Source organism: Amphiura filiformis, chromosome 10 (genome assembly GCF_039555335.1).
Source record: "Amphiura filiformis chromosome 10, Afil_fr2py, whole genome shotgun sequence".
NCBI classification, from domain to species: domain Eukaryota; kingdom Metazoa; phylum Echinodermata; class Ophiuroidea; order Amphilepidida; family Amphiuridae; genus Amphiura; species Amphiura filiformis.
This window is the reverse complement of record NC_092637.1, coordinates 60949915-60972595: the sequence shown is the minus strand read 5'-3', so window position 1 is coordinate 60972595 and position 22681 is coordinate 60949915. Positions and strand designations below refer to the sequence as shown.

The 22681-nt window shown below is 37.9% G+C and overlaps 1 protein-coding gene across 1 annotated transcript; it reads right to left on the bottom strand.

The window, feature by feature from the left end:
* Positions 1–2264: 2264 nt before the first annotated feature.
* Positions 2265–21255, bottom strand: LOC140162018 (O-acyltransferase like protein-like). The gene is made up of 13 exons (XM_072185307.1): positions 20958–21255; positions 19633–19761; positions 17889–18049; positions 17297–17372; positions 15157–15312; positions 14508–14669; positions 13813–13926; positions 12152–12245; positions 10205–10481; positions 8830–8909; positions 7994–8098; positions 7448–7598; positions 2265–2405 (listed from the first exon to the last, which is right to left on the bottom strand). Exons 1-13 carry the CDS (start codon positions 21253–21255, stop codon positions 2265–2267), a joined length of 1944 nt encoding a protein of 647 aa, XP_072041408.1.
* Positions 21256–22681: the final 1426 nt, after the last annotated feature.

The window sequence follows — 22681 nt, the reverse complement described above, 5'->3', positions numbered from 1 at the left end:
CTCTGTGACGCGTGAACGGATTTTGATGTTTTATGCACCATTTTAAAGCAGAAACGTCATGGTTTTTTGAATCTTTAAAAAAGTTTAGATTTTACTGCCGACATTTTAAGTTACGTCCCCCAACCCACATGGCCTATTTTTATTGAGACAACTTGTAGAGTCAAGCGATGTTACAAACCCGGGGTTACAAATGTCTTGGCCTTGGACTTGGATTTATTGCTTTCCTCCCTCTGATCCTGGAAACCTGGTAGCTAGCAGCCGTTTCACCATGGAAGTCCATATGCCTCTGTTGGATTGATGTTAAGAGTGTCAATGAAAGTTTCATGCTAACACTTTCTCAAATCGACTGACCAATTCCCGCGCCTAGACTCCTGCTTCATGTTGTCATGTTGGAGCTGACGTAGATAACGCTGTAAGGAATTGCTCGTAAATATGTGGAAGAAAGTATATAGTTCCCTTCGTCTCTGTTGAGTTTTTGCCACTCCCCACTCTTTTTTAATGTATACGCCTTTACTTTCCTTTTTGTTCGTTTACTTTCTCTGTTCACTGACTCCTGCCATCCAATTACGTGATAGTCCGTTATCTTAGCACGAAACTGTCATTGACATTTGGAACATAAACCCATTTTTTTATTTTTACAACAGAATTACTGTATTATCTGTATCATTAAGAATCCTGATGGACTTTAATAGTTGTATATATTATGCTGCAAAATACACCGATGTACTAATATCGAATTAATAAATTCCGATATTGAGAAGCTAATGATCACGGCAAAGAGGCTGCAATGACTGCTTGTCTACGTTTAAAACATGTAACTACAATTACTTATTATATAAATATTAAAGCTATGTAGATTAAGTGTGAAGAGGTTCATTTGGAAATTACAATTTAAATACACATGAGACAAAGTCAGGCCAAACGTTATTTTCTGGGCAATGCCGTAAAATATGAAAATGTACGCAAAATAACCTGCACGAGTACATTTGATCCATTGTAAATTTAGTACAAACAACTGTAGCCGTGATGTTTTCCACTGACGGCATTCGCTTCAGAAATATCATGAACTTCGTAAACACTAATCTTGCACAGATGTTCTAAATTCATATCGCAATATAACTGCTGTACGACTGCAACATTTATATAGTGCTTTTTCAAGAAGAAGGACAAATTCCCGGGGGGGGGGTCTTCGAAAAATTTTGTACGGGGATGTGCCACGCATACTTTCGGATGCTGACTTTCTCTTTTCAACAAAAAGCACCCAAAAATCACCCAAATTTGCCCTATTTGTGCGCTTTTAAGGACACCTTTGCCAAAATTCGCCCAATTGGGCGCATCAGTCTCCACTGAAAACCCACCCATCGATATACCAAAATTGCTGAAAAGGTCCCCCAAAACCGTGGCACATCCCCGTATACCTTCAACCAGTGAGAACCCCCTCCGGGTACAAATTAGACTGTGCTGCAACTATAGAGGCATAAGCCTATACTGAGCCTTTTGCAGCACTCTCTTCACATTGAAAACTTTCATTGATGCTCTTAACATAAATCCAAGTTTTGAATTTTACCAAATTATTTCCTTATTATTAGCAAATTCTGTGAGATTTCTCTCATTATTAATAATTATGTAATGGACCATGAACAACCAAGACTACTCGTAATTCAAGAACAATTACATCACTATTTTTTTAAGATATAACTATTAAAGTAATACAAAAAATGAAAATTATAGCTTAGACTCGCTCCAAGTCTTTGATTTTGTGACTTGATTGTCAGAAATTTATGATGAAATTAGTAAAATAGTGAAGGTTTTCTTTTATCTCCAGTTAATGAAACAGAGTTCAATCAGCAGAACTTGATAATATTTTAACCCCCCCAAATTACTACAATAAATTGAAATGAAAAGCAAAATATAATTCACCCCAATGTGCGTTAGGACATAACATTTATAATTAATCTGAGTTTAATAAATTAGGCAGGTCTTAAAGAAAGATGTGATGGGGATGAGTTTGTTGATCCGTTGATTGAACCATCCTCATTTAAGAAGGTTACGCCGCTAGAGCTTCTTTTATTAAACACAACTTTATTTTCACAACTTTTTCACAAACTTGACGGATACATGATACATTTAGTTATGTACATCTCCTTGAAACAATTTACGTTCATGTCTGGAACTGTATAACTATTCTGACATTTAGCGGTAAACTTTTAAGTTTAAAAAGCCCTATTGTAGCATTTCCAAAAGAAATTGTTCACAAAATGTGTTTACTTCTTCTTATCCTTATTTCCTCTTCTTCGACTGCCAAGCAGGGCGTCTTCAAGACTACCAGTAGGTCCTTCAATGAGGAGCACAAATATGAAAGCGCATGCGTAGGAGAAAACCAAGTTGGCCACGTAGAAATAACTCTGAAATGAAAACAATCGTAGAAAGCATTTTTCATCAAACAAATTATGTGCGAAAATTTTGCATGGAACTAAACTAAGTAATGGTCCAGCGAAAAACGCCCTGTATGATTAAATGTACCTTAAGGCATAGATTTGCTTTGATGAAGTCAAATATCACATCAGAATGTTTAAGGTCTGCCAAGTACGGAAGTAACTAAGGGCCATGTGGGTTCGCTTTGTAACGCAAGAAGTCAGGATCTTGTGATCACAAATCTCGACTTCTTGTGTTCCTGACTTAGCCAGTTTGAAATAAAGAGACAGTAAAGATATAAAAATAAAGAAATAGTTAAGACAACTCAGGATCTCAAGAACTCATGAAATCTGTTCAATTTTCACAGCGTTTGTATTTTAATTGTAAGCCCATCCACTTTAGTTATCTCGAGATCCTATTTTCATGACTTAAAGTCAGGAACTCGTGAACTCAAGCCACGCTTGAGTTCCTGACTTCCTGACTTCAAGTCAGGAACACAGGATCACGAGATCCTGACTTCATGACTTTAAAGTCAGGAACTCGTGAACACAAGCCGCGCTTGAGTTCACGACTTCCTGACTTTGATGATGAAAAAAAAGTAAATGTATAGTACCATTTTTTCACAGTTTTTATACTTTTTCAAATTTTTCCGCCCTTTATTCTTTACTAATTCTTTTTGCCGCCCCTTCTTCTTACGCCGCCCCTTCGTTTTTGCCGCCCCCTACTTTGACCCCAAAGCCCTCCCCCCCCAAAAAAAATACGCGCATGTGATGTGTTATATCCAATGCGTTCACAGGTCAATTTATGAGTGCACAAACATTGTAAGGTCAACCCGACTATGGCTTTATAATTCGAACAGCATGTAAAATATTTTCTTCAAGGCCAACCCGACTTTTACAATGCATATTAAAAGCAAGGAGCCAAGAGGTCAAATTCAATTGTCCATCTTAAAAATAGAATATAAATATATACATGTAGTACATTTAAAATAGACTTGGTGATTTATTAGAGCATTATTTACAATATTGTTTCATGCAAGCCAGCCGAAGCCGACCTACACTCGTCAGAATTATGCTTATCACTGGAAACTGATTATGATGCACGGAATGCTCACGCCGCGAAGTGGCGACGGTGAGCGCGAAGCGCGATCACCGAGCGTAAAGCGCGCGGAGCTAGTGCTAGATCATTAGACAATTTAATTGGCATACATTTAAAGTCAAAAATGGTTACATAACATTATAAGCAATTCAAGTTCACGAAGGCAATCAATACTAGATATATTGATCAGTTGTAGTTGATCAAGAGATGCTTCTTCCTGTGTCTACAAGTGTTTATTAGCTCATTCCTTTTGTTCAGTGAAGAGAGATGAGGCTTAAATATCAGGAAGTCAGGAACTCAAGCGTGGCTTGAGTTCACGAGTTCCTGACTTTAAGTCATGAAAATAGGATCAGGATCTCGTGGATCTTACAGTTAAGTCAGGAACTCATGAACTCAAGCCACGCTTGAGTTCCTGACTTCCTGACTTCAAGTCAGGAACACAGGATCACGAGATCCTGACTTCATGACTTTAAAGTCAGGAACTCGTGAACTCAAGCCGCGCTTGAGTTCTTGTGTTCCTGACTTCAAAGTCAGGAAGTCGTGAACTCAAACGCGGCTTGTGTTTACGAGTTCCTGACTTTAAAGTCGTGAAGTCAGGATCTCAAGCGCGGCTTTTGTTCACGAGTTCCTGACTTTAAAGTCATGAAGTCAGGAACTCAAGAACTCAAGCGCGGCTTGAGTTCACGAGTCATGAAGTCAGGATCTCGTGATCCTGTGTTCCTGACTTGAAGTCAGGAAGTCAGGAACTCAAGCGTGGCTTGAGTTCACGAGTTCCTGACTTTAAGTCATGAAAATAGGATCTCGAGATAACTAAAGTGGATGGGCTTACAGTTAAAATACTAACGCCGTGAAAATTGAACAGATTTTATGAGTTCTTGAGATCCTGAGTTGTCTTAACTATTTCTTTATTTTTATATCTTTACTATTTCTTTATTTCAAACTGGCTAAGTCAGGAACACAAGAAGTCGGGATTTGTGATAACAAGATCCTGACTTCTTGCGTTACAAAGCGAACCCACATGGGCCTTAGTTACTTCCGTAGCCAAGGTCTTTTCATAATGTTTACCGTCTTGGCCAACAAGATAACACATTATGCGTCATTGGTGTCACTGTTCGAAGGATACCCATTGCCAAAAATGAATAAATCACGGGATAAATCACATGTTTGCCATGATAATTGCTTGCACGTATCAATTGCTTAAGGTTATTAATTATTTTAAACTGTTGTGATTTGGTAGTTCACAGCATCTTACGAATGGTAGTGAGCATTGGCAAAAACTGCATTGCTCAATTCATAGCGAGTGTGTAGAAGAATTAAAATATCACAGATATACTTTTATAGGTGCTGCGGTTCTTGAGTTACGTTGTAAAGATGGTTGAAACAACAACACTTTTGTAAATCGTACATAACTCATTAACAACAATAAATTAAGCAAGTTTGCAAAGTATACGATTTGTAGAACGAACTTTTGCAAAACATCAAGGTGTTATTTTTCAATAATATATTGATCTAGATAATGAAAATCGATTTTTAGGTTGCTTCGACCAACAATACCTCGTCTACCCTTAGCAACATCCCTGGATTCAACACGAAAGGTTGATTAATACAAATTTATGTATTTCCATTGGGGTTCCTTTATGACAAACAGCTCCGGGAAGGATTGTAACAATCAGGGGTTGTTATATTCGACGCTATCTGCGAGATACCATAATGGATCTCTGTACAGGGGACCGACGCACAGTGGGCGAGATCAAAGTCAAAGTGTGCCAAAACCCTAATTTGGTGACTATCAATAATCTTTTTCTTCTTTTTTTTTGCGATTTGGAAAGAGGATGAACTTATGCATATTTTCTGAAAATATTTCACCCTTGGTTTGTTCTTAAAGGTGATACTTTTTGTAATAAACACGCAGTATCGCCACGGAAATCGGCCTTTGAAAAGTAGTTCACGGCTCCTTTTGTCTTTGGCCCCGTTTTCCAGACACCAAATCACATCGTAGTATAAAAGCAAATCCCGAGTAGGAGCCAATAATAAATGGTTATTTTATTTTTTTGCAAACATTTTATCCGTCCGAATTTTATAACTGAAAACCTCTGGGGCACTCTGTTCTCCTGCCCCACCTAGCAACGCAAATGTGTACTTACGAAGTCAACATAAGAGTAATGCATTAATGTCTTTCTAGTGTATACCATCCACATTATCATAGTAGGGTGGAAAAGATATGCTCCAAATGTGAGTCGACCCAACGGGATCCAAATAGACCAGGATAAAAATTGGTTCACCAGACCTGCCGAAGAGGAAACAAACAACTCGTTAGAATTGATATCGGTATCAGGTAACATGGCGATAATTGGGCGGTGGTGGTGGCGGTTGTGGTGATGGTGCAGTGGTAGTGGTGGTGGTGGTGATGGTTGGTGGTGGTGGTGGTGTTGGTGGTGGCAGTGGCGGTGGTGTTCCTTGTATTATCCAAAGTCATTAGATCTATTTCTCTTGAGGCGTCGTGGTTGTCGGATGGGAACGCTCTCGTTCTGAACTTGCAATTATTGTGAGATAAATTTATATTCAATTATGAATTTCAAAAAGGGGGCTATGAAATTGACCATAAGACCCATTATTGCGTATCGATTTCTCATACCTTTTGCTCCATCATTTATCATATTAATACGGGACACGATTGATAACAAAGATAACCATGGAAGAAAGTGGTATTTTAGATCCAGGGTGTAACCAAAGAGCCATGAAGAAGCCTGCATAATGTCGAGTTTGGACAGGAGAACAAATTTATATAAATCCGCCTCTGAGATCAGTCACAGGCTGACATCTTGGTCCAAAAAGATAAAAATCTAGTGAGCCGCAGTGGGCCAACAATTGACTTACCCCCATATCCCATGATGCAAGAAAATGCCACCCAAGCAACGGACAAGGCAAATAATGTACGTCCGAAAGTATTGTATAATACAGCTGCCCACTGTGGCGTGTCTGGTGACGAAGCATGGCAAACGTATACAATCGTCATTGCTGTACTCGTAGCGATAAACCAACCCAAAAGATTTTTCCACTAAAATAAATAAATAAATAAATAAATAAATAAATAAATAAATAAATAAATAAATAAATAAATAAATAAATAAATAAATAAATAAATAAATAAATAAATATATAAATAACATATAAGGTGAATAAAACGTTTTCATAACACCGAAAAAAGTTGTGCCCTCCATACTCAAAAAGGCTAATTGAATCACTGACACTTCATGTCATTCATATTGACATTGCCCTTTGATACTTCCTATCAGTCACATTGTCCCCTTTACAAGTTTCCCCAGGCTAGTGGTACTCTGTACAAATCGCCTATACCGATCCCGAGGACAAGATCTATGGCACAGTCGCATCCCCTGCTTTGTGCGCGTCGACCCATATCACGGTCTGTGTACGTGACATACATACAGGTTCAGAGGACAGTTGCAATATGTCTGCTGCCACCCGTAATAGATCTGACAGTCACCTTTTTGTACCGTTCGCAGAGCGTGACGACAGCCCCGGGACGAATGCATAACAACAGCCTAATATGGGCATAATGAAGCATATACGTCGCTGTCAATCATCATTTTCGTAGCTACGTCACATTATAACTCATTCATATCATTACATATTCACAATCACCTTTGTCAAACAGACTCTTACACAGGTACCGAGCTCACACTGTCCTCAGTTTTGCGATCGAGGTAGCGCCTCTCTTAATTTAGTACTCTCAGGTTTCCCTAGTATATATAAGGCGCATCGTGATGCCATCATCATGTTTATGTAGTTACTCTGAATATAGCACTCGCTAGAATTTCGAAAGCTGGACCCTCTGAAAATAACTTCTCTGGCGAAAGATTAAACCTACTGTTTACTACCCTAGAGTACAAAGTAATGCCAAATCATATCTTACCCAGCCAATTTCAATGGTGCGTCCTTTCAATTTATAAAGCAGGTAACCAAACAGAATGCCAATCAGGTATGGAGGTATACGGTGCCAAGGTTTACCATAGATGTAGTCTTCTCCAGGACGAGGATCATTGCTTGCACGGTCATTATAATATCTGGAAATGTATCATAAGGTACTGATGACAACATTCATACCACGAATTTTTCTTAACCATTACTATGTGCGATGCGCTAATATACGAATGCGCACACATACGATTTCAAAATTCACTCTCAACGAGCAAGGGTCGCGAATACATTTCAAAGTTATTAATTTTCGCTAAATTTTGATCACATATGACCTAAGATGCATAGAAACACAAAAAAATGTACACAAAAACATCACATATATATTTCATAGCTTTGATCACTTACAACGAAACACCAATTAATATTGCTTATAATACCGTAGTTACATGTAGAAAAAGCGCAGATCACACTGTTGTCTTCACTAATTAACCTTAAAGAAAAAAATGAAACATTCTTTTCAACTTTTGCAAATAAGACATACCCTGTGTTAGAAAAACCAAGACCCCAGTATATACACAGATAGATTGTAGAACCGAACGACGTAAGAAACAACGCAACAATGGCTAAAATTCCAGCCTTCCAAAATCTAGGAGATAATAGGAAAGGAAAGAAAATAAGACAAATATAAACAGACAGATACCAAAGCCAGTCTGAAACTGTCACTAAAAATGTGAGTTACCCAGGGAAAATGTTTTACAGGAGGAGATATTTAAATATCTGTTTAAATAAAAGTATAAAACGTGTTTAGGGGCACGGTGGGCTTTGCCTCTCAATTGGAGGATTGCGAGTTCGAGCCCTATCGGTGATATCATGTAATTGAACAAGGCGGTGTACCTCATTTGCCTCTCTGGACCCAATTGTGAGATGGGGTAGTTGTTATGAATATTATCCATTGATTGCCGCCAAAAGGCCTCACTCTGTGACTAGGCTAGTAGTAACTGTGTCGTCATCGTTAGAGGAATCTTCACATAATACGTGATGTATAATTGATAGAATCAAATTTAGTTTTAACTCATTTTTAAGCAAAAAGCCCATATTTTGATAATGTTGCAATACTTATGTTTAGTGGTTGTAGTTTCATAGTGATTCTAGAATTTTAATCTAAAAATATTGCTTACTGACAAATACCAGAGTCGTTTGCAGCTAATATTGACCTTTTCTGTAAAAACTCATATTTCCTTGCGTTTAGACACAAGATCACAGACTACTACAGACCATTCGCAACAAGTCAAGTCCCCGTGTGTTGTATGCTGTAAATTCTCGCATATTTATCATTGACACAGTCTCTGGCCAAAAAGAACTATTAATAACACTTACCTATACAACAGGTAAAGAATAAATGGTGATATAATAAAGAACTGCATATCATCAGCCAAATACCATGCCCATCCCATACACTACAGAAGAAAAACATTAAAAGAACACAACAACACGGTTTTGAAAGTAATGTTAGGATTCATGTGTACTATTCAGGTACGCCGCGGATTCGCCGGGACTAAATAGAATATCCAGTTAGCACAGCCGTGCTCGAGCAAACATTACGTCACATCCCACCCTTACACCACCGTCTTCCAAATCACAATTAAATCTTCTGTAACCCTCCTGGACACCCTCAACCCACTGTGGCACTCGTCAACCATTCATGACACGCTTTAATCAACACCAACATACCTTAACCCTTTGTCTTCGTTCTAGAAATTAATATGGGTCAAAAAATCAATAATTTGACTTTTTCTAATAATTTGACTTCAGGTGTAAAAAAAAAACAGTTAAAATCCCAATTTACAAATCTGAGAAAACTCTTTCTAATTTTAGGGCTTTTCTCAAAATGTGCATTTTTTCTGCTTCCTTGTATCATTTACTTTCTGTACTTTTGTACTTATCGTCATACTTTTAAAAATACAAAACAATGTCTAACATTTCCCATTTCGAGTGATCCTGTGTGCTACTTTAACTCACCGGTGCCAGTAGCGTAGCCAGCGGGGGGGGGGCAGGGGGGGCAGCCCCCTAGCAAAAAAGAGAAGAAAAAAGCGGCCCTGAGCAAAAAAAAAATGAAAGAGAAAATCAGGAGGGCAAAGGAAAAGAAAAAGGGCAAGGAGACCCTTTTCTAGCAAAATTCAGGGCCAAAATAGTGTAAAATACAAATTTTTCAGCGCTACGCGCGCACATTGCACAATAAGGCCCTTTTTAGCCGGATAATGGGTGAAAATAGTGTAAAATACCATTTTGTTCGCGCTACGCGCGCACATCATCCCAATAAGGCCCTTTTTGGGAAGCTCGAAGACATACAGTCTCTATGTATTGTATGATGCAACTGCATTTTTTTTCGTCTGTGCCCCCAAAATTTTATTTTGCCCCCCTGACCAAGAAAGCTGGCTACGCCCCTGACCGGTGCACCCCTTAACCAACACTAACACCCATTAACCCACCTTGACACCCTTAATCTAACTCGACACCCTGAACCCATCTTAACACCCTCAAGTTCAGTGTATTGAATACGAATGGCATGATTTTGTTATCAATAACAAGTAATAAAGGAATGCACATTCTCCTGTTCTTGATGAAAATGTTTGCACATGCTTCCAGTAGTTTTGATAGATGAAGATAAACAGCAACAAACCAGAACGAAAAGACAGACGAACAAAGAGGAAGAGTTCGGCTCCATTATCTATTTCAAATTTTGCAAACTTACCACGTTTTCAGTTGTACTTCCAGGATATGGATACAGGTTGTTTATATAGAGTAAATGAGTCCACCATTGTTTCTGACATATACCGTGGATTTCCTCTCCAACAATATCATGAGATGGTCCGTGTCCCCATTTCAAAAACAAATTCATCCATACCGCTAATAACATCATATACGTTGGTGTAATCCGCCAGAATCGATGGAAATAGAAAAGGGCCCAATTGATTTTTCCTTTGCCTTTGGCGAGTTGTTTTAGTGTCAGGTATGAGAGCAATAAACCACTGTTAATAGAAAAAAATTGATTAACAAATGAAACAATTCGGGTAAATACGTTAACAAACTTGAAAAATTTCTTGTGACTGTACGTTATATCTGCCTTACGCATAGGCATATCATTCAGAAATGAAAAGCATGCAGACCATTTATCACAACAGGCAAAATCCCGTGCTTTGCTAAGAATTGTCACATATTCATGAGGGCCAATCACGCGCACTAACAAATCCCGCCCACGCCGTTTGTGGTTATGATGGAGCTGTATTGGGTTGTATCAGCCTATATATTTACGTCAAAGTGGTACAGACTTTACTTGGAAAATATTAATTGTGGAAACTGGTGCAAAATTGGAGAAGCGTTTTCGTGCGCGGCTTCATAGATCAATTAGCCTTCATTAACACATGATGCTGGACTTTGTCTGTTGGTGAATGACCTGTGTAGATATTTATTCGTCAGTTAATGTGACATCTCAAACTTTTGCTTCCTCAAGAGCTGAGGAGACCACAGACGGCATATCATACATCCTAGACGATTCTTCATACCTAATCAACTGGTGGTAAAATATTGACGAGTTGGCTGGCCGGGGTGCTAATACAGTCGTGTTAGGGCATTTAAATAAAGGAACTTAATTTCATGCCCACGTGACCAGATGGGCGCTGACATTACAGCGTCTAGACAGGATGTCTGGAAAAGCGAACTTTGGCACAGTGGGTGGTCTTCCTGTGTATTTTAATTGGAAACGCGGGATACATGTCCAAATTTTCTAGCAAATTTGTCATTTTTTGCAACTTTGTAGTATTATAAAATTTAGTTCTTGAAAACATACTAAAAACAGAATCCCCGTATGTATAATTAAGTTGCCTATTAAATTTTCAGCAATTTTATTACATGATATTTGTCTGAAAAATTCCTATCTCTTAGCATTGTAGCACATCTACTGATCACTTGGTGGTCTTGGTATGGCGGCGCCCATGGGTCACGTAGGCATTAAATTTAGAGCCTTTTATTTAATACCCTATGGTAACTTTAATATGTCTACCTGGAGATACGCCTTGTGTACGCCTTGTGTACGACATATTTTCATAAATAAACATACATGGTCGAATGCATGAACATGTTTGAATCGTTTTGTTGGTTTAAGGAACTATCATTTGAAAGGTCAAGGTAAATAACATAACATGACAAAAACAACAAATCAAACTATTCATTTGCAGGTAGAAAGCCTATAGTCAAATCCAATGAGCCAAGTGATGGACAGAGATCATTCGATGTTATATTGCATTGTGTTGTAAACTTTCATCACCATTTTGTCTGCGTATAACACGGGTGATGGAATGCAGTTTAAAATCCCCGCCACTGCTGCATCATTTCACATTAGGTGGAATGGACTCAACGGGGACCCAGCTATGGCTGCTATTGAGGTGTAGGCATGAATTCGTCTATAGTCGCATCAGGAATATATGGTCGCAAATGCGACTGATTTAGTCACAGCCTACAGTGAGGTTTAGACCTATTCAACGCCTATAATAATAGTTAGTGGCGTCCGCATGTTTTCAAGAGGGGACCACGGGTCTCGTCCGACCGTTGAAACATTTTCAGCTCGCTAGCTTTGTTCGCCGTTAGTTACCTTGAATTTCCCCCGACTGGGTGCATTAGTAAAATAAGAAGAAAAATTCACCTGAGGAAGAAGAAAGTGTCTACGCCGAGAGCTGACTCAGTGACACCGTGAGATGTGATTTTTTCAGATTGTTCTAAGAATTCCCAGTTGTTATCTATCAATACATTAAATAAAAAAAAAAGGTTGAGCGTAATAACACGTGTGTTGACCTACACTGAACTGTAAATACGTTTGATATTGATACAATACCATACCGATCTCCACGGGGATAATTGTACCCGAGGAAATATTTAAAAAGTACTTTTGTAGGCCTGGAGCCATAAGTTGACCGTAATGCGGTAAACGGACGAATTGTACGGAATCGGAGGCAGAAAACGGAAAAAAATTCTTATTTAATCATCCGAAGGTCCCAGGTTCAAATCCTGGATGGTCAGTGACATTTTTTCACTGGCTGTCATTTATGTATGTGGAGACTTGTGTTAAAAACCTTTCTCATATTTATTTAATCATGTTTAATTATTGGTCGGTTAATTATGTTGACTTATTAGATATTATGTGTTTAGTTCTTAACCAAGTTGTATTGTATTATTATTATAACTGTTTACCTTCTTGTAAAACGGACAAAGCTTAGAAAGCTACAAGAAAACTGAAAATATCACGGAAAGTGACATATTGACAAAACGGAATTTCAAAAGTAGAAAACGGAAAACTTATGCCTCTTGCCTAATGACAATTGAAGACCTGAGCGCAAATCCACTTGGCCCCTCAACATGTATACACTTATGTTACGTACAGTTTCTTAGGATTTTATCATGTTTAATACATGTTCCAGGGTGAAAACATCATGAAAGGCTGTGAAAGATTTGTTTTGGCCCCTGAACATGTATAAAATATTACCAAACTATATGAAACTATACGCAACTTTAGTGTATACATGTTGAAGGGCCAAGTGGACTTACGGTCTTCTTGCGCTTCGATCATCAATTCTGGATTCGTGATCATCATCGTTTAGTCCAATGTGTGAGTTTAGCCGATAGTTCACCCGCGTATCGTGTTTGTCATTACTTTGGTATTTGATAACGATGTTAGACCACAACAAAATTCCAGTATCTCGTATGCTTCATTTCAAGATTTTGAAATCTACTCATGACAAATTTCGTACACCTCTATAAAATGTAGGACGATCAAACTGCATGATTCTGTTTTGATTTTGCATGGATTGAAACAAACTAGCATCATAAGCATGCAATTTGACTAATTTTACTTTTAATGTTCTGCGAGATGGCCATACACTTCAATATTTAAATTTTCTCAAAAGATCAAGAGCTATCTTTAAAACCACCTTACCAATACAAGGCTTGTTTTTATTCATTTTAATGCATTTTTCATGTTGATTCCAAATATGGCCATGAAAATGGCCATATTTGGGTTAAGGATGTTAAGGGTGTCAAGCAGGGTTATAGAAGAACATTTTTAAACATAATTTGAAACTTAAATCGTGTGTTTTAGCTTATTGTAAGTACCTCATTTTAGGAAGATAAAAGTCAAAATCCAAATTTAATTTCATATTTCGCCAAACAATTCTCATCAATGATTCAAGCGTTCCAAGTAATTATGTGGGTTGGGGTGTGTGCGTGTATGCGCAACTTAAGTATGTTACTCACCTAATCGGACATAAGGTAAAAACATTGCGCTATGACCGAGAATAATCCAAAACATACTGATAACACGAAGTCCATTGAGGCAAAGGGTAGTTGGTGACGTCACAGTACAGTCCATATATTTGTTGGCATTGTAGATTGCTGATGATGACAATATCAGCTTGTCAATAAAGGCTGCGAGATAATAATAATAATAATAATAATAATAATAATGTACTCTCTAACCTAATTATTATATAGGAGATTTTCACTGACACTGATAACAATCCTACTGAGCATTAGTTCGACTGAACATACTCAAGTTCAGTACTGACGTTTTTGCGTGTTTCGCTGGTCACTGTTTCGAATCGCGCACGCAATGGTAATCTCGCATAGCGTACACGTACAACGGCGAGTTGTCACCACAAACACGAAAAAGCATTCACGTCACTGTCGAACTTGAAATGAACCAAACTCCAGACAGAGCTAAAAAACTTGACCAGAGCTAAAAGTCTTTGTCCAATACATGAGTGCCTCAGCTTAAATGGATGCGGAATAATCGCAACGCATAATATTAACAAAGTCCAAATGAGGACGATCTCGGTAAAAGTAAATTTTCACATTTCGAAACTGAAAGTCTAAATATTCCTGTAAATACCATGACATGTGACAATAGGAAAGCCAAGTTATAGTTAAAAACAATGCAATCGTGTTCTCAGCACATTGAAAATAACCTCGTAATACGGGTTACAAATGATCATTATTTTCACACCTACCATACCGTCCTATCTTTTTGTCATCTTCATTTTCGGTCATTATTTCTGTATTGCCTTCTTTGAATGTCACGTGTTTTAACGATTCATAATCATGCGGCGGCTCCTCTGGTGCCAGTTTACAGTCCTCCGAAGATGTTCCATCTGCATTCTCTTTAGGTCCTTCTGAAATAATAATAACATTTAGGAACAACCAAGAATGACAGACGTCAAGAAAACTATTTTAGTCTATAATGTCGATAATTAAGACTGTTGTTTCTTTTAGGTCATTAGAAGCAAAGTGGGAAATGAACAAATATATTCAAGAAGATTCTTGATCTGGGCTTTTATTATTTTGCGTGTTTGATTATCAGGTCAATCAACTTCCCACGGCCCGAGATTGATTAGTAGCTATATAGTACAAAATGGGATATTACTTTATCTGATGCTTTTATCTGTACTTTAACAAGACATAAATCAACTTTTCTAGGCATTGTTGACATGGTATCGTCAGAAAAATACCCGTTTCCTATTATTAAGACCTAACTTTTGAGGAACGGTTTTTAAGGTGAAAAACTAAATATAGGGCACCCGTTGTGTTCAGATCGTGTCTGAGTTTGACTGACAGATAATGTTAGACGATATCTAGTTTCTTTGATTTTATTATACTTGCCTTCGTCTGCAGCTGACAGTATTTTGGCTCCAAATTCTGTAGATGTTTCTTCGACCTTTACGTCGACGTCTTGTGAATACACGTTGTTTGGCTGGACTCCGTTTGCAATTGGTGTTTTTCGTTGTCGCCGTCTCTTTGACAGCTCGGAAACTTTTGCTTTAACATAGTAATGAGCAGTGAGGTGGTACATAGTGGCAGCGAATACAATCGCAGCGAAGAAACTTATGACGCTTCTGTAATTGTGTAATTAATAAGAAAAAAATAAACAGCCAAACACAGTCAAAAAGATGTTATAATCAATGCGACATTGTAAATGTCAGCGATATTTCAGGAACGTCAATACCACAACACTCACATGAAAATTCCGTTTCAGCCATTTCTGCATAAAATTCAACAACTTTATTATGGTCAAGTCTATTAAAGGGTTTTTTTAATATGATAACACCGGTGACTTATACATACACGTACAAGGACGTGTATATGTGTAATATATAGCAGGAATAAATAGTTTGTTGGTAGAGCACTTGTTTTTATCTGTTTTAAAATGAGTACTCCTGGTACATCACTCTGTGTAGGTGATGTAGAAGTAAAGGATTCAGTGTGTAGTATCTGTCTAGATTAGTGAGCTCTCCGTACTTAAGACCACACTCTGGTTTCTTAATCTTCGTTTTCAATGTAATCCTTCCACAGATTAGGCAATCGAAAAATGGAATACCAATACCAGACAATCTCCATACTTATAAAAACCTGAGCTTATACATAATATGTATAAGCTCAGGTTTTTATAAGTATATGCTTGTGAATAGCGAGGCTTAAGCTACTTCAGCAAGTGCTACAGACGTTGCAACGGTCGACCCGTGGTACAGGGGCTATTTTACGTGGCACGTTTGTGCGGTGAGATTAAAAATCCGTTCAGTAAGAATTAAAACTCAGTGCTTTAAATATTCATGCCATTCGACAAACTCAATAGAGCTCAGTGGCCCCAATCGTATGATCAATTTCAGGTATAAAAATAATAAGACATTACTTACATTGTTGTGATCGCCCCAGAAAACCAAGGAACAACATGTAACTCACACATATACCATGGCACATATATTATCCCTAACCAGCCCAGATCTAGGAATAAATCATTCGAGTTATACATGTTTAAAGCCACAGTGATACTTTACGCAACTTCGAAAAGAATATTAGCACGCATAAAGCCCGTGGTGTTTTTAGTTCAGGCTGGCAGTCCCCTGTTTGTTTGTTTGTTTTTTGTTTGTGTTTTATTTTATTTTATTTTATTTTTTTTGTTTTTATTGTTAGTTGTTGTTTTGTTTTTTTTGGTTTTTTTTGTTTTTTGTTTCATACCGAATGACCCCATTTTTATTCAGGTTGTGTACTGAATGACCCCATATTTTTGTAATTGTACATTTGACCTGAATGACCCCTACTTTTAACATGGCCGAGGCACATCCCTGCCATTTCAGATAGGGAGTGCCTCCCCCGGGACTGTGTGTTATGAACATCGCGTCGACTGATAATTCTATCGTAATAATAAAACCCCGGAATCTCGGATTTTGACAAAACTACAGCACCTAGAGTCTTGTTTTTTGCAGGGTATATTGATTTAATAAAGTACAATATAATCGTGTAAAAAATGAATTAAAAAAAAACAGTGAGGGCGTCCTCCTCAGCAAATGTTATAATATGGCTTTAACTATTGGTGTGCAACAAAGTACCATACTGTGATTGTGTTGTTTTTCAACTTGTAATTATTGCTAACCGTCTATTTTGAACGGATTTTCAGCAGCCTCGTACGTCACGTGGCGTGTGAGCTATACCGCCTGAAATTTACAGAATTTTGAAACTTACTACGCGTTACGTGTGCATATATGACTCTATATGTATATGGGACCGACGCATCGCGACGTCTTAACCCGTCGGTTACTCAAGTTTCATTTACCAAATTCGAAATGCACCATTTGGGTCATAGTAAATGGTGAAGTCTGAATTTAATATATAGCCAAATAATCTCAGACTTTTTTTCCCATGACACATCAAGTCACCACCTAAATATTGAACCCGGGACCTCCTGCACTTTGGTTTTTTTGCAAGTACCCTAATCGCACCCAGGTGAGAGTGTATCAATACTCACATTCATAAGCCATAGTGGTTAAGTCATATTCACTGCAGCTAGTCGACCAACAGGTGCCAACCTGGAATCCATCTAACTGCCAGGCAAACAAACAATATGATAGGAGTCAGGAGTGCGTAATCGTTGGATTGAAGAGTATGTGAAAGAAAAAAGTATGATATTTCACTCGAATAACATTGAACTATGACTATAAATGGGTTTTTTGCTGCATTTCGTCCCCCTTAAGTTTGGTCCAAAAGCGATATCAGTGCCCAAATAGATGCAAATGGTTCTTACCCAAAGAAGATTATCACTCCATTACCACATGCATTACAATACACCATGATTTTGCAAAACACCCTAAAACTGGCAAGCAAGTTCTCATTGAAAATGAGCACAAAGGAAGGCTTTACAGCAGCAATATCAATGGGGACCCAATGGCCTATAATCAATGACAAAATTAAAAAGACTTCTGACGTCAGTGCAAAGGCGCGAGGTGATTAGTAGCTGATATATGCAGTACGGCATTTTCGGACTGGTGGATATGAAGGACGTCATACGCAAACTATTTTTTTAATTAGGTCTCGAATTATAGTCATACAGTTCTTCTTACCACGTTTATTTGACAGTATTGTGTCTTGAATGGATAAGGAGCACTGTCTGGGACATCAAGTTGGTTTTCAAGACAAAGCTCCCAAATACCGAAATCTTGCATTTTCCCAACAGTTCCGTACCTCTCGAGCAAGTAAGTGAAACTACCCCATGATGCTGCGACTAGAGCAGAAAAAGTGTGACAAAATATACAGTCAATTTTAGTAAAACTGCCCCCATGATGCTGCAAATAGAAAGGAAAAGAATGAAAGAATATAAAGTCAATCTTAGTTAAACTGCCCTGCTATGCTGCAACTAGAGGAGAAAAAGCATGACAAAATATACAGTCAATTTAAGTAAAACTGCCCCATGATACTGCAGCTAGAGAAGAAAAATACAAAGTCAATCTTTGATTGATTTGGTCTTGTGCATTGTAAAACAAAATTCAAGATCATTCAAGTTAACATAACACGCGTCACATCTGACTAGAAAATGAAGGGTTATATACAGGGGTTCCAACGACACAGGGCGAAACTATGGAAAGTATCTCGCTGATCCGCTACTAACATTTTTAAAATGCACACCTTTAAATAATGCTAAAATGGGTAAAAATGAGAACAATTGTTGTCTAAAATCGGGGCAAAGGAAGATTAAGATGACAAATATTGCTCAATGTTTCCTAGTATTTTAAACCGGGACCTTTTTAGTACACTGGAAAGGACCCATGAGATAAAAATCTACATCGTAAGACCTTGTCGATGTCATGCTAACTCAAGTATGGATCCTCTCTTGACGGGTCAGGCCCTTTTTCTGCGTGTGTGGGTGGGTGGGTGTGTGTGTGTGGGGGGGGTGTTTTGGGGGGTATGTGTGTGACAGTAGCGGGGGGATGACACTAAATTCACAATTTTATATTAGCAACGCAAACCTATATGCGACTTGCCGTCTACAAAATGAGGAAAGGTAATAATTTCATACATGTATCTAACTCTTACTCGGCCCTTGTATTGAGGTCACCACATAAAGGTGTCGTAAGTTTAGCGAATCGTTCCTGTTGAAGAGGATAACAACGCCCTCTAACAAGGTTACGAAATACGTGTCAAATTATTATAATCCCATCAGTGATTTGTTTTTCAAAAAATGTCTTCTAATTTGAAATGTGAATTACGAAATTGCTGTCAATAATACGAATGAAGTGCGTGACAAGTATAAGATGTGAAATACAAGTAGTATTTGAAGTCACGAAAAGCTTTGACACCTCGCCTGACCTTCCATTATAACGCCGTATTTGTCCGTGTAGGTCCCCAGACTTAATTTCAGAAATTGAAAAAAATAGATTACCATAAAAACTAAACAGTAATCTTTGGTGCTCTGAAAATTTTATATAGACATTTTACCGTCATTTCAGTCTTCATTTTCGGTAAAGTAAAAGAAGAAAGGCGTATATGAGATTAAAATAAATACTCTGTCTCCTGAACCAGATTAATTGTAACGCAATTGGGTATCACGAATCGTTATATATGATGTGCAGTTAATATCCATTTATTTTTATACAAAAAATATTGGATTGAAACCCCCACAACTTAGAAGGTCATTCTTCGTATTCAGAATGCAATTCGATATATCTGATGTGTTATCAAATCATGTCCCACAATACTGTCTAAATGCTCATTCCAGAGCCTTTAAGACATTTTGTGTCTCTTTGAAATCAAATGTGTAATCAAACTCGATTTTTATTAAAAAAACACTTTGCAAAAGCAAAAACTTACTACGAACTGCGTACTCCTCTCCCGCTTCTTCATCCTCCACCATTTTAATCGTGTCATTGTAGCATAGTTCGGATATGTTTCCCAACGGTGTATCCACGTAGCCCCCCGGCAGGCGTAGCAGCTTAAAATCTATAAGAATAACAATGATAAAATATAACACGAGGTAGAATATTACGTTGATGAGAAAATGCAATGTGTTCTACCGGTGTATCGCCTCCTGGTAGGCATGGCATCTTAGGGGTAATACAAACGCATCAAAAAAAGTCCCCACTTATTTGATTGTTCATAGTATAAAAAGAAATAAAATGTAAGGAATTTTTAAATGCAGTCCACTTCAAGTCGAGAAAGTTTTATTCATTTTGAATGATATTATTGAGCTTTTAACGGTTTAATTGATAATCATCTAAATGCTGTTTAAAGTATATAACAAACATTCCCCAAATATCGCTATGACGCTATAATGTGACCGCACTCTTACAAAAATATAGGCAAAATTGTTTTTCGGCTATAAATTCTACGAACATGCGATTTTCTCCTAAATATAAAAGAACATAAAACGTCAAGAGTCAATATCTCTGGGAATAATTTTACAAGAGCGAAATGAAAATCATGACTTTTACTGTTTAACCTATGGTGGGCCTCACCAATCAAAAATTACCATAGATGGGGTTTGCCCCCACCCCCCGTGTCAAAAACACACACAGTTGTGTCAATGTCATCCCCTCGCCGAATGGTGTGGAGATTTGTCATCCACATCTTCTCCTGTGACACTTGTACTGATATCGCCAAGTTGAACACCCGCTAGTCATAAGGACCGCTAAACATAAGGTTCATGTCATAAGGGTCGCTAGTCATAAGGGTCGTCAGTCATAAGGTTCACTAATCATAATATAAAAAGGACCGCTAGTCAATAATAGAAAAAAGGGCTCGCTAGTAGAAAAAAAGGCTCGCTTGTCATAAGAGAAAAAGAGGACCGCTAGTCATAATAGAAAAAAGCTCACTAGTCATAATAGAAAAAGAGGACCCCTAGTCATAATGCAAAAAGAGGTTCGCTAGTCATATTAAAAAAAAGGACCGCTAGTCATAATGAAAAATTCACGGCCGCTGCAAGTGATCGGTAACATAATAGAAATATACATTACATAAATTACGCATTCTTTGGTTTGTTCGATATTTCTGTTGTTCGATACCATAATCACCTCTTGAGCCAATCAACTACAAAGACCGAACTATTTTCAATACGGTTAGGATTAGGATTAGTTTGTACCATTTCAAACAAATGAACTGTCGAAGAAACGGAGGGCTACCAGAATTTGTTATATTACCTGGTTGTTGATTGATTTTATCACGCATCCACTGGTCAAATGGCTGTAACTGCGATAATTCTTTGCCAAATCGTTCAATATCAGCTGGCGTTAAATCTTCTATCGCCTTCAACACTTGAACTTCCCGCTGTTCTTTCAGTTGCATAAACCTGTCATGATAACCGTGATTAATATGCTGTTTCTCAAGAAGATTTGATTTAACGGTATTGATAAGTTTCTCCGCGGAATTTACAGCTCCGATTTGTGGAATCGTTAAAATGGAGCAGCACATTACCAGAAAGAAGAGAGTGGACGCCATCTTCACAGACGAATAATCCGCTACTAAAATGCATTCGTAGAAGATTATAATTGGATACCAGACTAGTGCGGAATAACGTTATAGGACGTTGCGCGATTGACGCTTTTATTTAAAGGTACCGTGGACCAAGAGTGGTATGCCTGCAAATAAACTTTGATTGTCCTAAATGTCTAAAAGCATGGACATACTGACCAAGCTGTTCACTTGTGACTTGAACACGAGCTGGTACCGAATTATTGGGTATTTATTTAAATAATTGGCTATAATTTGCCCCGGGAATTTGCGAACTATAATAAACAATACGTAAATTTGTTCAAGGATGATAATCATGTGACGTTTGTTAGCAAACCTTCGACTTTGCCCGTTCGACTATCAAATGCCAACAAACACTGTAGCGTATCAGAGGCGTAGATTTTACATATGGTGGAATTCAATCCACGTACTTTTTGTTTGGTTAGTGTACTACTACTGCAAATGTCATATAAACTATTTACGTAGATATGTCGCAAGTCACTTCACGCTTGCCATAACTTTGTATTTGTTTACAGTACAATGATAATTAAACAGGAGCAATATATCTGTAATATTGCTGTTGTCTTTGTGTTAGGAATATATACTATATACATACATGTAGATATGACCGGGTTCAATGCACGCATAATTATGTTGATACCCTGATACAATGATAATCAGTGAACGTGTTTAGAATGGTCAACACTGCAAAACTCACCTTAAGGCCCGGTCACACTGTGACGAATATGGGTGAACGGCAAGCGACGTTAAGCTGCGAATTGCAATTTTGAATTTACTGTCACTCATCGTGTGTTGTCTTTTGTTGTCGCTGACGAATCCGTTAGCGACCGCAGACGGCCGAAATTATTCATGTTGAAAATTTTGTGACGTCAAACGAAGTAGTTGTGATTCCGTTCAGATTTCGTTGGAGACCGCAACCCTCATTTCTGTGACGTCTCCATACCGTCTGTAGTCATTTTGAGGTCGTCACAATTTGTTGGTAGTCGTTGCCAACGACCATTGACAAAAAAACAACGGCAAGTGACTTCACATCTCGAACCCTGACGACACATTGTGGCAAGTAACGAAATTGTAACGATCTTGGTGCGGCAGTGACTTGCGAATTTTGTCCGGAGGGTGACGGATGTTGACTGTTGATGGCGGGTCGTTTGCGAGTACCTGCGGCATTGAAACGGTGGTCTGCGATGGGTTACGATTTTTAAACGATGGTCCACGATTTAAAACTTTTTGTGCCATTTTTAAACATTTTTTGACGTACGTCAGTTCGATTTCAATAGACTGTCCGGCACGATGCAATTTTGAATTTCATATATAAAGAAATATCAATAATAATAAAAAAATATTAATATTTTTATTGTTATTGATATTGATTGATATTAATATTTTTGATTAT

Bases quoted from the DNA above. Each gene is read 5' to 3' on its own strand.
- LOC140162018 (XM_072185307.1), bottom strand. From the start codon at position 21,255: ATGGCGTCCACTCTCTTCTTTCTGGTAATGTGCTGCTCCATTTTAACG. The intron at 17,373-17,888 runs GTAAGAAGAACT...TTTGCCTGGCAG, and splicing joins AATACTGTCAAATAAACGTG to TTAGATGGATTCCAGGTTGG. The intron at 14,670-15,156 runs GCAAGTATAATA...TTATTATTTCAG, and splicing joins ACTGTCAGCTGCAGACGAAG to AAGGACCTAAAGAGAATGCA.